Source organism: Mya arenaria, chromosome 1, assembly GCF_026914265.1.
Source record: "Mya arenaria isolate MELC-2E11 chromosome 1, ASM2691426v1".
Lineage (NCBI taxonomy): Eukaryota > Metazoa > Mollusca > Bivalvia > Myida > Myidae > Mya > Mya arenaria.
In genome coordinates this window covers 10,477,986-10,501,356 of record NC_069122.1, presented here as the reverse complement: position 1 = coordinate 10,501,356, position 23,371 = coordinate 10,477,986, and the positions used below count along the sequence as shown (strand labels likewise).

Below are 23,371 nucleotides of genomic sequence, written 5' to 3'. Positions count from 1 at the left end.
ACTTATTTCTTGTTAATTCTAGTTTATGTTGAAATGTTAAGGTATTACTATCTTAAGTTATGTACATATATTCTTATAAAGTCAATAGTTCACTACAGTACCTTATTACAAATTTTCTTTGTAATTTAACTGCCAAAGGATTGGTTCTCAACTTCTCATGTTTGTGGTTTAAAAGTGCTTTTTAAAACATGTTTCCGTTTTCTTCTAACCATGTAAGAATTTAGTTTTCTCAGTTTCTGAAAGAGACTGTTCCTGTAAAACAGAAACTGTTCTTGTAAAACATATAGACTATTCAACTGCTTGTTGTACTTGTTACTGACTGATTAGTAAAAAATAAATTAATATCTTTCTTTGTGTTTATTTTACACATGTACATGCAATCCTAAATGTAAGACAATAATTAGAGCCTGTGGTCTCATGTACTGTTATAGTAACTTGTAAACACTAAAAGATTTCGCTTTCTGAATAAATAATGTAATTTATATAAAGAAATCCTAAATAATATTGAAAGGGAACATCAGTGCTTAAAACTGGTGCATGCACTATATCTTATTGCCTTAAATATGATGAGCAAATTAAATGATAATTAAATCGATTAATTATCGATCATTGATCAGATTTATAATCCGATTATCGATAGAAATTTTTCTGTCCGATTCCGAACACTAGTGACAAGTCATTGTCAGTTATCTAAAAATACCTAATTGCTTACTTGGCTTGTTTAAGTAACACATTTTACTCACACAGGCCTAGTTTAAATTACCATTTGTAATCATAAAACTGAAATTACCCTGTAAGTGCCCTTTGAACCAGTTTCGTAAAAGTATATATTTATGAGTATGTATCTATATCTTTGTTTATAAATTCAAGACGTAAGATAACCAAAATTGAACGTATCTTGTTTAAATTATTCATAAGAATATGTAATCTGATGATGATATGATTATACAAACATATATTCGGGTATGAGTTATGAACTGTACATGTAGTTTGGAATAAATTTTCATAAAGTATCCAAAGAATGATTTAAAGGGTTTGTAACACATGTACGTTATTTTATGATGACATTAGAAAATACCTAGGAAATACGTGACACTGTCACTGTATAATAGCTATACATTGTTCAAATATACACTTAAACTCAATAATTTATGCATTGTTCTACACAGTAGTTAAATGTATATTAACTGCATACTCCAAATAATGCGTGCCGGCCAAAACAGACTCAACAAAAAGTACACGTGCTCACAACATTTCCATACATTTTGTTTGTTTCTATTCAGATGAATGACAAACATGGCGACGACATGTAGATAAGTGATGATTATGAGTGTGTTATGAGTGTGTTTTCATATATATTGCGTAATGTCTGAAGTAAAGTTCTTCCGGAGATTATTCTGTTGTAAGCGCTTGCAAGATTTGCATTACCAATTTTACAAACAATGCCAAAGATTATGAGCTTGTATGAACCTTCGTAGAAATGACTTTTCTGCTAATGGTATAAGATCGTTTTGGGATCATGTGAGTTTTTGGTAAAACCGTTTGCCAAAGAGATATGATTCTAAAAAAGTATGTGGTCATAAATATACTGCAGTCATACTGTTGCGTTTTTTCATTGTTATTTATACATACATGTACATGTAAAACAACAAACTATTGATAACATGAAGTAACCAATTGGAAGTCCATTAGCTCTTCAAAAGATGTTATATTGGAAACAAATGCATTATGACTTTAATATTTATTATTAATTTATCACACCAATGTAGATCAATATAACTACAAGAGAAAGAAAATAGGTGTGTGTGTGGGGGGCGGGGGGTAATTACATTGCAATGCATATCTACTCACCTTTGTTAGTTACTATTTCCAGAATTCGAGTGGCGGTTAAAACATTCAGTATGATACTTTTTTTAAAACCTATTATAGCTTAGTGGGTATTACCGCACCTTTTCAGTGAATGTTAAGGTCAAAGGTTATTTACATATCTGACTATCGCCTGACTCCGTTCCAATCCACCGACTGAAAAACTACTAAGTAACCAGATATATTGTCGACGTTTCATGCTAGCCACTTTTATATTTGACAGCTAATAAGTATATAACTGTTCTGTGACATGATATCATTGGCACTCGTTTTTGGACAGAAAGTCTGAATACCCTTTGTACTGGGAGAGGCATGTTATCCCGACAGGTTGTTTTAACCAGTGAAATATTACCTCGTAACTACAGAATTTCTTTAGATTTGAAGCGTATTCTTAACTGTTAAATTTCAGATGCGAACTAAGTTTTAAATTAAATTTCAACACTGTTCAAGGACAATAATGAATGCGAAAAGAAATGTTTTAGTGACATTAGCAATATTTAAGACCTAAATGTTGATTTTACATGCACCAAAGGTCAATCACTTTATTACTTAGAAGATACTGATGGAGATTTTAAGTAAGTTTATGATTATCATGGAGTTGCCTTTAGGTAGGGTGCACCAGCGTATGAAATGCATTATGAATGGTGAACATGAATTTGTTGTATTATTATTCTTATATGCCCTCCCATCTGACATCAGAGACTGTAACACCTTGCAAAGTTTTAAGAAGGCTCTGAAAACCCACTATTTTATACAGTATTATGGACGATAAGTGTTTTTTTTTATTTTATTTCTGAGTGCATGGATCTATCCGGGATTTAACTGCTTGGTGTTACTTTATCTTTAAATTTTATTGGTTTTCACTAACACTGAAATAATTATTCTATTATTTTATAGTTATTTCAAACATTTTATATTATATTAATTTTGTACATATGTACTATGCATAAACACTTTGTTTTAATTGACTAGCGTTAATATTGTTATAAGCATTTTAGTTTGTCTATTGTTTTATATTACATTGTAAAGCACTTTTGAACATATTTTATGTATGAAAAGAGTGCTATAGAAATATGAAATATAATAATAATAATAATAATAATAATAATAATAATAATAATAATAATAATATCATTTCCAAATAATTTGGATAATAAAACAAAACAATGTTATATGATCCTTTTCAAATGGGTTAACGAAGTGCGTGGGGTAAGCATCATTGTGTTTGTTTTTTAGTCAAAAAAAGAATATTCAGAGTTAGCCGGACAGCCGGAAGGGTGCATATTATCTTTCCGAACATTGTTTATCTCCATAACTGAGCGCACACCAATTTGTCTTGCGTCGAAGGGACACGCCCATCTGTTTTGGTGCAGTACCACCTAGTAGGTGTTGTAGAGGACACGTAAACCTACCATCCCATCAAGGTCACCATACTCGGAAAACTCTTTAACTCCTTTCAAACATTCCCGAAGTTGGCCATAATTCCACAAAAATCGACACAAGTACTATTTTTCGGCTGGGTCTGGTACTCACTAGAGAGGTTTAGGCGAAATACAACATAGTTAGTGTTGTAGAGAACACATACTCCTACAGCCCCATATAGGTCACCATACTGGGGAAACTCGCAAACTTGATTCGTTTAAAGCCCTTTCGAAGTGGGCAAAAATATGGGGTAGTAGGTGGGCATGTCCCCTACAACACCTCCTGGGTAGAACTGAGCTTTCGTTATTCTGGTTAATACCAAACTCAGCCGGAAAACGGGTTTTGTGTCGACTTTTTTTAAAATCTGGGACCTTTCGGCGAATGATTTTAAGAAGTTAACGAGTTTTCCCAGAATGGTGATTTATATGGAGTAGTAAGTGGGCGTATCCCCTACATCACCTTCTAGGTGGAACTCTAGTGAGTATCAGACCCAGCAGAAACAATGGTTTTGTGTCAGTTTTCGGCAAATTCAAAGCCCATTTTGGGAGTGCTTTCAAAAAGTTATGTAGTTTTTCTCGAATGGTGATCTATATTGGATTGTAGGTAGTTCTGTCTCTTTCAATCCCTTATAGGTGGTCTTCCGCCTTCTTTAATCTAGTGTGTACAAGACCCAGCCGAAAAAACGGGTTTTTAGTTGATTTCAGGCCATTTCTGGACTATTTTTGTGGGTGCTTTTAACGATTCAGTGAGCTTTCCCAGAATGTTGGCCTATATTGGGTGGTAGGTGGGCGTGTAATCTATACCAACATCTTGGTGGTACTCTGCCTTCGTTTCCTTAACGAGTACCAGATCCAGGCGGGAAACGTTTTCGTGCCGATTTTGGGCCATTTCAGATTTTGAAAGTGTTTTAAACAAGTAAACGAGTTTTCCCTGAATGGTGACTAATATAGAGTTGTAGGTTAGCGTGTCTCCTACATCACTGACTAGGTTGTACTCCGGCTTTGTCACTATAGTGAGTACCAGATCGATCTGGAATATGGGTTTTGTGTCGATTTTGGGCAATTTGACGGGATTTGTGACCATTTGCAGCCTACTTTTCGAGTAATTTCAATTAGTATTATTTTTCCTGGCTGGTTACTTGTATGAAATGGAAGTCGGACGTGTTCCCAGCCAGTCGGTGGTATTCCGCCTTCTTTCATTCTAGTGAGTACACGACCATGCCGGAAAACGGAACTTGTGCCAATTGCTTGACTGATTTTGCGAGTGAGTTGAACGAGTTAACGTGTTCACCCATAGCGGTGACCTATATGGTGTGGCAGGTGAACGTGTCATTTTAGGTGATATGTTGAGCCATTTATACTCGTTTATCGAGAAAGAATTCCCGAGTCGTGACTATACTGAATAAGGAAACACTATTTATACAAGAAGGAAGAACAATTAACTAATTTTCAATTGTTTGTAAAAAAACATTGTTAAAAACATATGTCTGTTCCGTTTAATTTTGCTTTGTATATTGCATGTTCTCTTCTTTAAAACAGCCTTGTTTTTATCACGTATTGCGTTCTCTCATACAACCATGCTGTTATGTTATCATGTACCGAGTTGTTTTAATAACCTTGAATTGAAACTTGTTCAAATACTCTTGTATCGAAATACTTAGCATAATCTCATTTCTACTTCAAATCTGGATCGTTATTGATTGCAAAATATATTGCGATAAATCAATAGATTTCAACAGCATGTCGCAATACGTAGCTTGATAAAAAAATAAGAATCATCATCATCATCATCATCATCATCATCATCATCATTTGCACAGGACAAAATTACTTTAAGCCCTAAACTACCATTGATATTTACCCTTCAGTAAATATAGTTTTGTGTTTCTACTTTTTAATACAATGTTTTAAAATTTCGACGAAAAACACTGTGTCGTAAAGCGTAGACATTGTTCCTTCATATATACAGATTTTCGCAGAAACAGAATGCAGTATTTTTGGTATTTGGTGTGGAAACGTGTTTGACAATGCTTTGGTAGATAGTTATATTTTCGTGTAAACGAATTATGGAGTATTATCGTAATTAAACGCTTAGTTTACTAAACTGATGAATTTGTTCTCTTGCTAAATAAGAAGACTTTCAGTTTTAAATATATCTGAAACTCGTTTCTGATCTTTATTTGAGACTATGAGTTTAAATTCTATAGTTACATGTTGCTTTAAAATGTATGTATTTTGCAACGATTTTCTTTAGAAAGTAATATAGACAAAAGCCTTATTGTTATTGTATCTGTCGTAAAATGTGGATAAAAAGATGCATTGTTTTCTTCATAAATTGTTTGTTTGAACGGTATTTGTACCGTTGCAGGAGAAATTATAGTTTTTTTTTATGAAAGAAAACAAGGTTTCTTCGAAGCAATCAAATTACGGAAAGTGACTATGTAAAATGTACCTTTACATCGGGTATCTCCCTCCGAACCTGACTTTAGGCCAGCTATAGTTAAAAAGGCAATAAAGACGATTGCAAAAATGATAGGTGTACTACCTTTTCTTCCATCCAGATAGGTCGGTTGTCGGTAAGAGCCCAACCATGGAAAAAATCGCTTGGGCTATATTAAGGAAACGGAATCTGATAATATGATTAATATCTTTTTGCAACTGTACTAACAATCAAGTTAAGATAATGAGCATAAACTAATAATGGACGGTTTATCTTTGAAGGCCATACCACGACATTCCATTCTGTGACACTCTAAACACTCTATAGATAAACCGAATGTTGACTTATCCACAGCCACACATGTTATCTGATTGGTTTCAATCAATGAAATACGTTTTTAAAATGAAATTTGATGCATTTATCTTAAGCTATTGTTTAAGAAGAGCTGTGTTCAACCACATGTTTGGAGAACAATGTGCGAACTGACAAATGATGTCAGCAATGCCACTTTACTATTCTCCCTCTTCAGGTTGATGAACCCTTTTTTTAGGATGGGCTGTGTAACGCAAGTGGAGAAAAAGGACATAACATTTATAATAGTGTCTGTAATGTCACTTAGCCCTGACAGTGTTTCTTTTTCAGGTGGATGAACCCTCTGTTCAGGAAAGGCTATGTAGGACAACTGGAGGCTGAGGACATGTATAATGTGGTCGAGGAGGATCAATCAGGCAGACTTGGAGACCAGCTTGAAAAGTGATTTTGACGATTGACTAACGTCATTATTTATGCGTCGTCTTCATAGCGTGGCATTGTTTTTCCGGGCTATCTAACGTAATATTGATCAGTGTTGCACATAATGTTTATTCAGATATCATCTCGACACAGATCGATCAACAGCCAGTTTTACGCTATTACAATTAGTTATGGCCCTTGATTCGTCAACATTTGCCCAAATTGACTTTGAGTGCTCTATAGCGATTTCTTATACAATTGGTGTCATATCCCGACAGAGTTATCTAACTCCTTAACTTATTGCTATTGGTGCAAAATAAATACTTTACGATCGTGAAAATAAAACTGTATTTTTCCAAATTTCTTACTTTTGTTTCCAAATGATAACAAATAACAATATATTGGCAAGAACACACACATACTACACATACAAAGTACATAACAAGTATAGGGGTTAAATTACAACACAACCTACCGATTGTAGACCTAAGTCGTTACTAAGGCCTTTACGCCGTTTTTAGCTCACCAGACCACGAAGTGCTGAAGATGAGCAATCGTGATCGGTCTTAGTCCGTCCGTCCGTCCCTCCGTCCATCAACCATTGCTTAAAAAACATCTTCTCTAAAACTACTTGGCCAAATTCAATGAAACTTCACAGGAAGCTTCCTTTGGATGTCCCTCTACAAATATACAACAATGTGTCACGATTGATTAACATAAACAAAGACAAAAAGGGCCGACTTCCTGTTTCGCTTTAAAAAGCATCACCTCTGAAACTCCAGTCCAAATTTAATGAAACTTTACAGGAAGCTCTGTTGGGTGACCCTCTACAAGAAACGAATAAAAGGTCACGATTGATCAACAGCAACAAAAATTACAGCAACAACAAAATGGCTGACTTCCTGTGTTGCTTTAAAAACCACCCCATCTGAAACTACCACTCCAAATTCAATGAAACTTTACAGGAAGATTTTTTGAGTGACCGTCTACAAAAATAAGAGGTCACAATTGATAAATATCAACACAATGGCCAACTTCCTGTTTTGCTTTAAAAAAACATCTCCTCTAAAACAACCAGTCCAAATTCAATTTAACTTTACAGGAAGGTTCCTTGGGTGACCCTCTACAACAATACAACAAGGGGTTACATTGATCAACAACAACAACAACAAGTGGCAAACTTTCTGTTTTGCTTTAAGGAACATCTCCAATGAAACCACCAGTCCAAATTCAATGAAACTTTAAAGGAAGCTTTATTGGGTAACCATTTACAAAAAATACAACAAGGGTCGCGATTGATCAACAACACAAAAACAATCTGACCAACTTCCTGTTTTGATTTAACTACATCTCCTCTAAAACTACCAGGCCAAATTCACTGAAACTTTACAGGAAGCTTCATTACACGACCCTATACAAAAATACAACAAGGCATTGAGATTGATTAGCAACAACAAAATGGCTTTACAGGTAGCTTCATTGCATGTCCCTTTACAAATATAAAACAAGGCATCGTCATCAGTAAAAATATGTTAAAATTGCAACATTTAATTAATGCTTTATCACCGAGTTGTGGTCCTTTGCTTAGTTGAGTTTTTAGGGTCATCATGGCCCTCTTGTTACTAGTTTCTGTGCTGTGACTGCTACAATTACTGCAACGTAAATATAGTGAATAGATAGAGTTCGTAGATCTATTACAGATGATGCATTAGATTATTCTAAAGGAAATACACAGTCACAGCCATGAAATATCATTACTAAAACATTAAATTGATATAAAACTAGCTTCACCATCCACATATTATTGACACCTTAACAAAAGAACTTTACTATAAATGCGCAAAGAATCATCAGTCCACTATTTCCAAATTATAGTAATAGGTGTAATGTCATATAACCAATAAAAGAATTAAAAACACGAACAGCTGGAAACTCTGAGCCTTTCCAAACGTAAACAACCATTATGAAGTTAATGATCAAAGGGAAACAATAATTATGAAGTTAATGGTAAAAGGGAAACAACAATTATGAAGTTAATGATCAAACGTAAACAACAATTATGAAGTGAATGATCAAAGGGAAACAACAATTATGAAGTTAATGGTAAAAGGGAAACAACAATTATGAAGTTAATGATCAAACGTAAACAACAATTATGAAGTGAATGATCAAAGGGAAACAATAATTATGAAGTTTATGATCAAAGGGAAACAACAATTATGAAGTTAGTGATGAAACGTAAACAACAATTGTGCAGTTAATTATCAAAGGGAAACAATAATTAAGCAAATATTGTCAAATCGGTTAAAACCCACTGAATGAAGTCCACTTAAAGAGTGAAAATATCATTACGAACTACTTTAAAAAATCCATTGTAGTTACTTCACCTTCATCAAAGCTTAACAAGCTTGGAAGTTCAAACATAAAATGTTGCAAAAATAATGATTAAATAATCGTAAACGGTAGCATATATGTATATAAATGTATATTTGGTAATAAACAGCTATAGGAATTATGGTAATCATGTTCTTCAAACGTTTTTTTTAACTTTGAATATTCATATGTAGGTAAAATGACATTCGTGTTACTATCAAATATGTACGATATACGTTACCTCTTATATTAGCTTTGCCTCAAGATGAAATAAATAATTATAACCTTTACATAATTTATTATATTGCATGTCAGAGAATGGGCAAAAGAGGTTGCCAAAGAACAAGCTGGTGGCGGTAAACCAAATTTGCTATATGCACTGATTCGGATGTTTGGGCTTGAATACATCCTATTTGGGCTAGTTCTTATGTGTGAGGTTAGTGTGTTGATATTTGTCCAGATCAGATACTGATGAGACCAAACCTTTCCTTAGAATTAGTATGATGGTATTGTCAACGGCAGTTAAAAATATATCAAAATTTAATTTCGCTTGTCTCTTATCGATTAATTTAATGTTGGTCATTCAAAACAATAATTTGTATTATCTTTGTGTGTCATCTAAATATAAATCATCAAATACTACAGCAACAGTCCTTTTAGTTGAGATTTAATTACAAAGGTTAATATTCCAGGAGACATCGAGATTAGTCCAGCCCCTGTTGCTAGGAGGTCTAATTCGCTATTTCACCCCCGGGCCCGAAGTAACGAAGACCGAAAGCCTTCTGTACGCGGGTGGGGTGAGCCTGTGCACTCTAATCCTTGCCATCACACATCACCCTTACTTTTTCGGCGTTCAGAGGATCGGGATGAAGATAAGAATTGCGTGTAGCTCTCTATTGTATAGGAAGGTAAATATGACTAATTTCTTAACTCTGGTATATTTGTTTTTTATATTTCAAAACGGTCAAGGGTTTTTCATAGCCAGTATCATGAATGTTTTCAACTTAAGTAACGAAACCTTATAATTAAGCTCTACACTTTTCAGATACAAAATGGTATTCATATTGGTTGAATTACAATAAGCATAAGTGTACTTACTTCTACGATTCTTGTAAAATATTTGTTCAATTATGACCCTTATGACTGGGAATATTAGACAAGTGTTGCCATATTCTTGCATTTGTTCGAGTGAGAAAGTTGAACAAGTATTGCCATCTTCTTCCTTTTTCTAAATCGGAAAGTTGGGAAAGTGTTGCCATCTCCTTGCATTTGTCTGAGTGGGAAAGTTGGACAAATGTTTCCATCTCCTTGCACCTTTTAAGTGGGAAAGTTGGACAAATGTTTCCATCTCCTTGGAATTTTAAGTGGGAAAGTTGGACAGGAATTGGAATCTTCTTGCAAAATTTTCTTTGAAAAACAGGCACACGCATATATCCACATGATACATGAAACAAATTTAAAAATCTCATATCAAGGTATTCAAACAAACTCACTTTTGCCTGTTGTATAACTTGTGCAGGGTATATTTTCACAAAGTTTCCGAGTGTAAGAATATAAAAGGGCAACAAGCGGGAAAATGTCTTATAGTTAACTGATCGTACGCGGGAAATATGACGTCACAGTTTTCTTTGACCTAAAATAGAATAGTGACGCCCGTGCTATGACGTATGTTTTTGGGTCCATGTTATAGTTCAGGAACTTATACTCATGATTAATATATTTGATGTGATGGCGAAAACATGTAATTTAGGACTGTACAATAAGGACTTTTTGTTTGTTTGTTTTGTATCGACAGGATTGATGGCTCAAAGTCTCAAGAAAATACCGTGATACAACATAAATATCAAGTCTTTTGTAAATACTTGGTTTTCCTAACACTTCAGGAAACAATTTGATCAATAAGACTTTGAAGATGCACTATTACTCCCACATAAGATTTCCAACAATTCTTTTAATATACCTAAAAGGATGAATAAATGTCAAAAACAATGGTTCTTATGACGAATTACGAGTTGAATTTAAACGAATATGCAGAAAACATATTGCTCCTTTTTATGAGAGGATAGTAGATCACAGTAAATGTTTGAGCACTCACCAGTCATTAAATATATTTGCGTTTACAGTTATCAAATACACAGGTACAATCTTGTAATCAGTAATTAATATTTTCCATAAATATATATTTTATTAATTAGTTAAAGGTTTATCACTCAATATGTATGTTTTTTGCATGTGTATGTATTGACTTTGATTAAGAGTGTCAATTTAATAATACAGGCTTTGCGGTTAAGTAATGAGGGATTGACTGGGACAACGACAGGCAAAATTGTCAATCTTGTTTCAAACGATGTGAACAGATTAAGTCAGGTATTCTTTTTGTCCAATTTTCATTAAATTTCGTGTTTTAAATAATTGTATACTTAAATACATGTTAGAGATATTGGCGAAAACGCGTATTATTTCTAAAGAAGTATATTTGCTTGGTTAAAATAGGTTTTGAAAAATCACAGTTTTAGCAAAAAAGCGCAGCTTTTGACGTAATTGACTAAAAGAACATAGCTTTTGGTGTCATCGGCTAACAAGCGAACATTTTGCGAAGGAACTGCTTTTGTTTAAAGCAAATACAGCTTAAGGAGAGGAGCTGTGTTTTTATATAGACTCTGAAGAATGGCAGAATCATAAGGATTACTTTGCCCGGCGTTGTCGTCACCCATTTCATTGACGTCACACGTTCGTGTCCGATAAATTACTTTTGAACCGACTTCAAACTGATTTGAATGTTGGTTTTATCCATTAGTTTTAGGGTATATTGGTCAAAGGTAACCGTCATGGAGACATTGACTTAAAAAGTACCAATGGAAGAAAAAGCTATTTTAGCAATACTGTCACAATGGCACATATTTGAATCAGACTGTGTGATTTCTACACATCCTGTTGGTTGATCCCATCTGAGAAAAGCTGTATGAGCAACTCACCATAATGGCACAATTTCACTTTTCAGCCTGTGTCATTTCTACACTATCTGTGGATTGGTCCCCTGGAAGCGATAGTTGTACTAGCATTACTATGGAGAGAGCTTGGCCCATCCACATTTGCTGGCTTTGCTGTCATGTTGTTGTTGATTCCTGTCCAGGTTTGGATGGGAAAGTTGTTTTCAAGATTCAGGTAACTGAGACAACATACTTGGAAAATGTTTTCAGAAAAAAACAACATGATACATGTTCATATTTATTTTTGATAACAATAATTTTCAATACGCTCATATCAAATGCATAGCATATTATGACATCCACAGATGAGTGCCTTTCACTTACTTGTTTGCTCTCTCGAAGTTAAGCATCTCTTGTCAATGTTTACTTAACTAAAATATTAAATTGAAAATCGCAATTTATCGAACAAGTTTGAAAGCATGATTGCCATCAAAGTTGCTTCATTCAATCACTCACAATTTATGACCCTTGAATTGTCACATATGACCATAGAAATACAAAAAAAAAAAACACAAAAAAACATTTTTTTTAAATTTAAATTCTTAACTATTTATTTGTACAAATCGGGTATAAGGAATGTTACAACTTGTACTAGTTTGAAACCCTGCAAGAACGCTTCAGTCGTTGCTGATTTACGGGTACCTGAATTGTAAATCTAAAATGAGCTATCTGACAATGTCTGCTCTTTAACTTGAACAGCCGTAATCAAGTCTTCACCATACTAAAATTTAAAGTTTATTGGTAAAATTGATATGAAGTGTTCGAAAAGCCGTTTCAGTAATTTCCGATGTATAGCCGTCTCGAAGTTGTCAAGCATTTGACGTTGTTTTTCTTTAGTCATAATGATGAAATGTAAACATTTATACAGTTTTATTAATTTTGGAGAAATTTTCATTGGCAAACTTTTTATAATGAATTGATTTGATCAGAGCTAGTATTTTCTGATGATTTGTTAAACAATTTGTTTCTAATGAGTTTGTTATAAATGGCAGCTTTGAATATTCTGTTTGAAGTTGAATTCATTATGTTTGCTTATTTCCACAGACAAAAAACAGCCGGATACACCGATGAACGTGTTGGGCTTATGAATGAAATCATTGCAGGAATGCGTCTCATAAAGATGTATTGCTGGGAAAAGCCGTTTGGTGATCTTGTTAAGAAAGTTAGAAGGTAAGATTTTAAGTTTTGCCTTAAAGATTAATTATAAATAGATCATTACGATGACGTGATTTTTGACTTAGTATCCACCGGACAAAATTGTTCCTACTTATAGTCTTTTTGGATTTTTTAACACTGTTAACAGTGTGAACAGGAATTTAACAATAGCCCTATTTCCTGAATAAAATAATTACCTATCTACTTCATGTATTTGGTTTTGTCAATAAAGGCGGAAACAAACAATTAGTTGTGACCTTATTAATCTATATCGAATTTATTTCATTTAAAACATGAATTCGAATTAAAATGTATCTTTACACTTATGATATAGCAAATATCTTTTTATAAGATTACATGTTGCTCACCTAAAATGATATATGTATGTCAGAATCGTATCATGGTGTCCATTGTTTCATAAGTTTGGTACATATTAATTGCCATTGGTGTATGCACGTTGATATGAAATGAAGTTTACAGGGTCCGTGCTGATTTCATATTGTACATTAATTAAACTTGTACTAGGAATGCTTTTATGGCTCTGTTTTATACTTGTATGATTTAAAAAAGGAAGATTCACATTCTTGTAAAATCACCCAGATGAGTATTTAGAACGGTTGTTTTGTTCAATCCTGACACACAACAACCTTTCACACGATTGTAAAATTGATTACTATGCCGTCAGTTATGATGGTTGTTTTGCCATTCTGACACATACAGAAGATTCAGGTTATGAAACATCCAGTATAGCTATATCACAGTTATACCTTGTGCATGCTAAATAGAGATAGATGTGTCGGAAAGATTTGTTGGTAGAGCACATACAAATTAACTGGGCCGAATAGCTCTGTAGATAGAGCACAAAACTGTAATATGGGCTGGTAAGCTAACTTGGTAGAAGACGAAACAGTTATCTGTTTCGGTTGGCTCATTGGAAGAGCACTTGACTTCCTTAGCCTTGACATTTTAAATCTGGTCTATCAGGATAGAACACCTTTGCAGTAGTGTCACTTCAAATGTTAAGAGTTAACATACATTTAGTGGTTATAACCGGGGCCAGTGTGAGAAGATGGGAACACAATCTAGGTAAGAGCGTGTGAATGGGGCATATAACTTACACAACTCACTCGGGCCATGCCTTCTTGCTATGCCACAGTTATACCTTGTGCATGCTAAATAGCTCTGTTGATAAAGCACAAAATAGTAATATGGGCTGGTAAGTTAACTTGGTAGAAGACGAAACAGTTATCTTGATCGGTTGGCTCAATTGGTAGAGTACCTGACTTCCTGAGCATTGAAATTTTAAATCTCTACTCTGGTATATCAGGATAGAACACTTTTGCAGTAGTGGGACTTAAATTGTTAAGAGTTAACATACATTTAATGGTTAAAACCGGGTTCAGTCTGAGAAGTCTGAAAAATTTAATGTTAATGGGAACGTTTTTGAATATAGCCTATTAACTTCTGTATTTCGAAGGACAATTTGATGAACGGAAATGCTCTCATTAAGAATTAACTCTATTCTTAGGGGGATTGCTATAATTAAAACCCATTAAGGTCGAAGTGTCTGTTTGACTTATGTAAAGGGTTTTTAATTTAATTGTTATCCAAAAGAAATAAAATAATGATACTGTATATTTTAGAAACGAGGTGCAAGTACTTAGGAAGATTTCATATTTATCTTCCTCGTGGGAAACCGTGACAATCAGTGGACGACATCTGTTCGTATTTGCTGTAGTTGTCTTGCTGGTAGCTTCAAGAGAACCTTTGCGTGCTAGATCATTATTCGTCGTCATTGCATTATTCAATGAGATCGGAAAAATCATACTACGATTCACTTTACCTGGTGTAAGAAATTCAATTGCTGCTCAAGTCAGCCTCATCAGGATTCAGGTATTATATATAAAGGAGGAGAAAACATTTACGAGAAAATGAATTTGACTTGTCCCAAATAGCTAGAGCACTGGGAACAAAACGAATTTGCCCACGCACTGCTAAAAACTGAATCATTATCCATTACACAACTTAGTTATTCAATCGTTATTAGTTTGAAAGTAATCTGGAAAACATCACATGTACTAGTTTTCTGAAACCTGATGATGATGGTTAAAGTACGATTTAGACTTCAATTATTTTTTACTAGGGTGTCAGTTTAAACCTTGTTTAAAGGTTAACAGTGAAAAACACTGCACATAATGTAATGTAACACTTACTCAAAGGAAAACAATGTTCATTTTTGTTTTCAAACTTTCTTATATAGATATTTATAGGTCATATATTGTTTTAATGTTAAGCTATTTAAACTAAATGGAGATAACACTGCGAGAGCTCCACGTAAAATTGTTCCGAAGTATTTCCTTAATGGTTTCCGCTACTGTTCTGCCTTTGTACACGTTTGGGAAATATGTCCAAATACTCCTAATATTTCACAGCTACCATGGACAATATGGATGTTTAGTGTTTTTCCGGTGTCTTTTTAATAACCTTTCCGAAGTGTTTCCCCCTATTGCGATATTATTTCCAGAAGTAGGACTACGTGGAGTCAATCCAAATAATCTTGATATCCCGCGTTGATTTTTTAAATGAATTTTAATGGAAATTCTCCGAAAAAAATCCATGGGTAAAATCCATGGACACTCATGTATAACATTCAGACGGGGAATGTCAGCAGTCATCTGTGCATATTGCATGTATACCCGTTAGCTATTTATCATTACGACTGTCATTTGCTATTGTTCTAGTGAGCCAAATTATACATTAAGTCTCGTATATTCGTTTTCTTAGCACTTAATATGACATGATTTTGTTGATGAGATTTTTATAAGTATTCCTTAAAAGCATAGATATTTTTAAATCATAGATATTGTCAACTCACATATACTGCTATTGTAATAGTAATGATGTTGTCTGTAATGATTTGCATGTATGTATGTTTGAATTTGTGAATAATTGATTAATCTAGCCTATAATTGTGTATTATAAACTATAAATTGTTGATTAAAATAATCGCTTATAATAAAGTGATAATAAAAGATATTGTTTTTACCGGTTTAACTATCATTTGTGTTTCGCTGATTTTAGAATTTTTTATTACTGAGTGAACACCCTTGTACAAGCTCTCCAGGAAATGATGGAGAAAGTGTGACGCCTGCTGATTGTATGGTTGATATTGACAACGTGTCCGCTAAATGGGACCAGGTATGTTTAGTGAGTTTGATATTAAAATCTCCTCCTCGATTTTAAATTCCTATTTTTTGTATGACATTAACAAAAGATATGATAACTTTGTTTGGTATATTCATTATAATAGTCTTGGTGTTGTAGGCTTCCTTGGTGTCGTTGTGTAAAAAAAAAATAAGCCTTAACCTGAAAGGGCAGCCAAACATTCTCCTTTGGAACGTGCAACAATATTTGCAAAGACAGTTTCAAATATATTTGTTAAACAACGTTACACTCTGCGAAAATCTGTATGTCTCTACAGTCATATGGAATCTACTATTGCTCATAATAGTGTTCATAATCATGTTTCTAAGCCTTTAACAGAACAAGCCTACCTCAGATCTGCATGTCTTCAAACATTATGATCACCAGAATACATGCATTTCTAAGAATTTTCACAACGGTTGTCCACAATACGTTTTCATTCTCTAATCACACACTTTCCGATTCGCACACATACAAGCGACTACCGTAACACTTCAGTTACCTTTGAATCTGACAACAGCTTATATCTTGTTATAAACCATTCTAATAAGAGAAGAACGTTCCGAAAATTAACAATTGATTGATTATATTTAATAGATGGAATCTGGTTGGTTTGGTTTAATAAAATTACGAAAAAGTCCTGTTTTGCTGACCGTTCTAAAACAGAACTCCAACATATTCTGTATCGATGCGTGTGTGCTCTGTCTGTGCTGCTTCGTATAATGTGTTTCTCCGCTGTACTCATGTTAGTCGTCAAACTAGTGGATTTTAACAGGGGACAATGTCTTCTTACATTTTTAGCTACTGAGCCTGCTTTTGAGGATTATAAAGTATTTTTACGAACTGTACCATGTTTAAAAGTATTTCTTTATTTCATCTGTGCTCTAACATCTAAACGGTAACATGTAGGTCGAGCGTAACCATTTAATAAATAGCTTGGGGTTAATTATAAAGCTATACACATTGCTAGTTATTAAACGGTATCCCTTACATTATGTTAGAGGACAGTTACTTCACTCACTACCATCGTGATTGAAATAACTCACTCGTACAAAGCACTCTCGTATTATTTAGAAATAACTCGCGTTTACCTTTACTAATTACTACTGTCGGAGTTATGCCTCTTTGCGACGGTCAAAAAACTGATAACAGACAAAAGAAAGATTCCGATTGTATTGATGTCGTTTATTGAACTATGTCATGTTCCATTGATCTTTTTACTAAAAATATAAAAAACTTCTTTGGAAAAACATGTAAGGTATGAGCATAAAATACAAACATTTACACCTAGGTGTACACGATTGGCAATTGTACACGTGTTTTATATTGACAGGAGCAGGAACAACAAACATTGAAGAATGTGTCTGCCAAAGTTGAACCTGGCAAGTTGTTGGCTGTGATAGGCCCAGTTGGAGCTGGCAAGGTACGCCGTAGTAATGTTGATTGTAAAAACATATTTGTTTAGTCGATTTGCGTAAGTTCATGGAAACTAATTTGGTAAATTGTCGTCTGCCATGTGTCTTGTTGGAGATAATTATGTCATTTTAGTTATATCAGTTTTTGTCAGGGAAAAACCATAATGCAAGTAAGGCAGGGTTATTGGTGTCAAATTAATTTTTGGTTTTGTCCTAAAATTATTTTTCAAGCATCCGGAATTTATCGGCCGGGTTACAGATGGCAGTGTAAAAGGGGTCATACCAGAAATAAATTTTGTTAGGGAATTTAATTTCGGCAATGTTGGACATAATTTGCCTGTTTTGAGAATGCCATGTTATGGGATTCATATTTGTGGTAGATTTGGTCAGGGAATATGATTTGGAAGGACGTTGCCTGTCATTGGCCTTGTTGGAGAATGCAAAGGTATGGGAGTAAAATTTAATTCAATGTATATCTGGGAAACTAATTCGGCCAGTTATCATAAGCCTGGTTGGAGACGGCATGGTTATTGGAACGAAATTTAGTTTTGTCAGGGAAATAGGTGGATTTCATTGGCCTTGGTTGATTGAGATTGAAGTTAGGATCGTACAGGGAAATATGTTTGGGGAGCTGTTGGATGCCATTTGCCTGTTTTGGGATTTTAAAAGTATCGGAAACAATTGTATTTTAGGTTTAGTAATAATTATCAATTTAGCAAGTTGGTGGCTGTTATTGGTATGGTTCGAGATATTATGGGTTATGGGAAACAAACTTTTTTAGATTTTGTCTTGGGAAAATAATTTGGCAAGTTGACGTTTTTTTCTGGGTTTGTTTGAGATGCAAAGTTATTTGAGTCAAATAAAATGAAGGTTTTGTGATTGATTTTTTAGCAAGTTGACAGCTGTGAGGGGCTTTGTTGGAGAAAGTAATGCTATTTGGGTCAAACTTGTAAGGTGGCGATTTTATTTTTGTCAAATTGACGGCTGTGAGTGACCCGGTTGGAGAATGCAAGGTTATTGAAGCCAAAATTATTTGATTATCTGTTTGATACATTAGTTCGTCAAGTTGCTGGTTTTCAGTTGAGTTGCTGAAGATGGAAAGTTTTTTTGAGGTTTTAATAAATCAATTTTAGGTTGTATCAATGGAAATGATATGGACAGTTGGCAGTTGTCATTGGCCTTGTTAGAGATGGCAACGTTATGATAGCCGAATTACTTGTTTCGATTTGGCCAGGAAAGTTATTTTGGCAAGTTGACGATTGTCATTGGCCTGGTTAGATATTTCAAGGTTATATGAGTAAAGTGATTTATTATTTTGTTTCTTTGTCGTTGAAATTAATTTGGTCAGTTGCGGGCTGTCATTGTTCTGGTTAGAGACTGTTAGGTTAAAAGAGCCAAATTATTTAACGTTCCGTTTGGGGAATTTATTTTACAAGTAACTGGCTGTCATAAGCCTGGTTGGAGATTGCACGATTAGGGCAGTGACATTATTTTTAGGTTTTGTCCGGGAATTTAATTGGGCAAGCTAACGACTTTTATAGGTCATACACGAGTTAACTTTCAGTTATTTAGATATTTTCATGGTGTCGGATCTAGGAAACAGACAAGGGCTTTTGTATTAAGACCAATCCTGGACATCTCTTGTACCCCTCCTTGGGTTAAACATTGCTCGGATAAATGTTTCAATTAAAAAGGATATGCAGTGGTAAGAATGTTGTCTCAGAAAGATACAATGCTTTCTATTTGCCCCGCATACCTGTGAAAGATACCTATATGGCTGTTACATGGATACAAACTTGGAAATCAAATGCATAGTAGATGTAGAAGAATGATTTAAGGTTAAAAACATTACAATGAACATTTTACTTTAAAGTATATGTTTCTTACAAACGGGCTGTAAAATGGACATATTAAGGATTTATAAGTGTTGCACGGAATATCAACATAGTTTGGATTTTTTTCAGACATACTTCAAAAACAATGTTGTTATAATATCCCTTGTGTTAACTTGTTAATATGGTTCTTTTACAGTCTTCTTTGCTGATGGCAATATTACAGGAGCTTCCAAGCTCCCAGGGGCAGATCACTCTGAAAGGGCGTGTAGCGTATGTATCGCAGCTTCCATGGGTGTTCTCTGCTACCCTTCGACAAAACATAACGTTCGGGAACAAGTACGAGAAAGCAAAGTATGACCGCATTATAAAGGCTTGTGCTCTCAATAAGGTAATGGCCCTCTCTCTCGCATCTGCTTTTGTACTACATTTTTTTCCAAATATGTAGAAAATTATGGCCAATTTATGAGGAGATTCTTGGAATATGTTTTTTATTATTATTTTTGGAATCGCTAGTTCATGACATTCGTTTTTAATCATAAACCAAACACTACAAGCATTATATACAAACAGCTATAACGATAGTGTGATAGCAATTGTGTTCAATAGTATATTTTAAATATTGCCTAATGCCTAACATGTTCATTCTTAAAGCTTTAGGTTTCACAATGAGTTTAAAGGACTATAAATTCTTCATATAAATAGTACTAAGTTTTTATCTGATTTGACCTTCTCTAATAAAAAGTAGGTCTTATCAATACAATAAGCAATCTGATCAAGCAATCAAAATGTTAACAGTTAGGTATTCTTCTGTATCCATGTATTATATATTAAATATCATTAATTCATTTCAATCTTCCACACCTTTCAAAAACATCATGTATTGCTCTCCAAAGATGTCTTAAAAGGTGTACATTTAACAAAACAAACGTTCATAATGTTTTACTTCATTGTAATTAATACATAAGGGACAATCCTTCAAGTTTCAAGTAAATAAAGTTGAGTTTGTTGCGACAAGGTTATTCAATAATTATTGTGTATTAAAATGTTTGACTTTATTATCCACAGTGGAATATTAAACAATAAGTAAAAATGCTCTTGTTACTGTCGACCCCAAAAATAATGTAGCTTTTCTTCATATTGACTTATATAAGGTTTATATACCTGTCATTGTACCGTCAAGATTATCCAATATTACATTACATTTCTATATTTGATATACTTGATATGCTTGTCTTATTGTGTAATGCTGTTGCGATGTTATATCGCCGATGCATTAAAGGTTGTTGTTGTTTTTGCTGATGTTTTTGCTGTTATCTCTCGACATTTTGTCCTAGGATATAGCCATCATGCCCCACCGTGACCTGACCCTGATTGGTGACCGGGGAATAAGCCTGAGTGGGGGTCAAAAGGCAAGGGTAAGCCTCGCCAGGGCCCTGTACATGGACGCGGATGTGTACCTGCTAGATGATCCGCTCAGTGCTGTTGATACTGCAGTGGGCAGGCACTTATTTGAAAAGTAGGTTATGCCTTATATGTCATAATTTAACTTACAATGATGAATATCATGTGCATTCAATACCAAAATCGTTTTAAAAGCAAACCTGTACAGCCTAACCTGTCTTACATAATCACGTCCTAAGAGGTACATTTATGTTTGCTTAACACTAGCTATACTTTTAGGATGTAACATTTTTTTCTATCAGCATTAAATAACTGTTTTCAAGCGCCATTTAATTAATCATTTTTAAAGCAAAAGGTGAATTAGATCTCACATTCGACTTTATCAAAGACTTTTGTAAAATCTACAAAAGCTTACTAAGTGTTGGTTATCAAACATTTTTTATATTTTTTTGTTTTTAATACCTAGTTCTTTATATTTTAATAATCATTTTCCATTGTTAGTGACATAAATGTATTAAACTAAACTTTTCCCCCTATTTTAAGAATGTATTTATCAGGATGAGTTTAGAATGTTCTAAGAATTTCTATTTATTCCATGTAAATAAGTTTTAGAATAAGCAAGATTCTTATTGAATTTGAGAGAGAACTCTTCAATACTTTTGTTAAAGAGCAAAAATGGGTAAATGTGGGTAAATCAAGTTTCTATAAAAGCTTCACCAGTGCTACAACATTTCTAAAATCTTGGATTGAACTAAATTATTCTCTGAGAACTTCATCTTATCCTTATGTAAAAAATATTCTAAACGTGTTGTATGACTTTAAGAGTGTGCATATAGTGTGTTCAGTATTTTATGTGAATTAAAATGTTAGCATTAAAAATACCAAGATCAGTGCTGATATTTTGTGCTCTCTTGAACTTTGGACAGCATTCCTTATTGTAGATATTGTTTTTAAGCGTAAAGCGGTAAGTAAATAAAGATTGTGGTCGGTCCTCTTTCTTTTTTACGTGTGGTTGTCGTACCATTTGTTATACATAACTTACATTTACAGTGTAGTTCAGGGGTATTTGAAGACGAAACCAAGAATTCTAGTCACGCATCAACTTCAATATTTAAAAGAGGCAGAGCAAATACTTATCATGAAAGAGGTAAAATGATATAAGCCATCATTATTTATCGGCAAATGACTATTTCATTTCCTGAAATGTTTTGTGTTTGATAGCAAAAATTATATTGTTGGATATATTACTACACAAATGTGTGTCTTTTTGATAAATAAATAGTTTGTAGTTTAACACTCTGAGACCCTTTTAATTCCTTATAGATAAACCTTTAACATCCAATTATATGAATAAACGATATTCCTTTATACAAACAAAGTCAACAGAAGCTGCTTAAAATTGTAACAATAATGCAAATATACGTTGTCCCTTTTGATAAGAGTTAAATAATAATGGTTGTCATTCAGGGAGAGATGATAGGAAGAGGCACTTTCCAAGAACTGTCCAAATCAGGAATAGATTTCTCCTCCCTTTTAAAACATGAGGAAGACGAACTTGAGGAAATTCACTCAGATCCAGGCTTAGTTGGCATCCAGGCGGTACAGCGCAAACGTTCCAGTTGCACTCAAAGCAAGTCAAATAGCAAGCTGTCTGTCTCCGATGACCAGCAGTCAAATGATCAGGTGAAACGTAACGTGACTAGAGATATTTACCCAAGAGAAAGGCTGGATTCATGTTCCAGAAATTCTCTGCATGAGTCTTGTAAGGGCTCTGTGGTATCACTGGAATCCGTTGGGGCTGAATCTGATGTAAGTTTAAGAATATGTGTGACCAGGTATAACACATACTAATGTCTACATGTTAAGCTAGCTTTTATAACACTGCGGTCGTGGATTCGACTGCGGCGCGAGGGACCCCCCCCCCCCCACCAGATGCTTTATTTGTTTTAATTATCAAATAATAATCATTTTCTTTTCAAAGTCAAACATATTAATGTTGAGATTAAGACAAGCAATGCCGATATTGAGAGTTGTCATATGGTTCACCTTTCAAAAGAGTGATACATGTCAGCTCGTGTATACCTCTTATCACAATCTACAGTTGACTGTTTAACCTGTGCCAGGCTTAAAGATTGCCAATTGTTCACGAATCAGTTAGGTCCAAAATTAAAACCATTTGAAAATTTAAATTATTAATGTTTAAGAAATGTTTTCAATAATTCCTGATGAAGCGGAAAAGATAATAACTGAAAATTGGTGAAAACTGGAATTTGCCAAATTAAAATAATCTTAACTTTTCGGCTGAAAAAGAGCAACTGCCAGAAGTAGAAAAAAAGCAAGAAGGAACAGTTCAAGTCAAGGTTTATGTCGAATACTTCAAAGCAGGGGCAGGCATACTTAAAATACTTCTGTTGCTTTTCCTCTGTTTGGTTGCACAGGGTGCGTTCTTTGTCAGTGATTGGTGGCTGTCTTACTGGTAAGTGTTTACGAGACCTAATAGAAATATATAAGATACTACATCCTTATATGTTTATGCGAT

General features: G+C 34.1%; 1 protein-coding gene across 1 annotated transcript in view; it reads left to right on the top strand.

Moving 5' to 3' along the window:
- Positions 1-23,371, top strand: part of LOC128221396 (ATP-binding cassette sub-family C member 4-like) — a 44,330-nt gene that overhangs the window by 767 nt on the left and 20,192 nt on the right. Inside the window, exons 2-15 of the mRNA XM_052930040.1 lie at positions 6,370-6,480; positions 9,148-9,268; positions 9,525-9,740; positions 11,110-11,199; positions 11,834-11,997; positions 12,867-12,992; positions 14,621-14,870; positions 16,059-16,175; positions 17,515-17,604; positions 19,628-19,819; positions 20,766-20,947; positions 21,883-21,979; positions 22,300-22,515; positions 22,553-22,641. Of these exons, the coding sequence (XP_052786000.1) occupies positions 6,370-6,480; positions 9,148-9,268; positions 9,525-9,740; positions 11,110-11,199; positions 11,834-11,997; positions 12,867-12,992; positions 14,621-14,870; positions 16,059-16,175; positions 17,515-17,604; positions 19,628-19,819; positions 20,766-20,947; positions 21,883-21,979; positions 22,300-22,515; positions 22,553-22,641 (2,061 nt within the window). The remainder of the gene's footprint in view (positions 1-6,369; positions 6,481-9,147; positions 9,269-9,524; positions 9,741-11,109; positions 11,200-11,833; positions 11,998-12,866; positions 12,993-14,620; positions 14,871-16,058; positions 16,176-17,514; positions 17,605-19,627; positions 19,820-20,765; positions 20,948-21,882; positions 21,980-22,299; positions 22,516-22,552; positions 22,642-23,371) is intronic.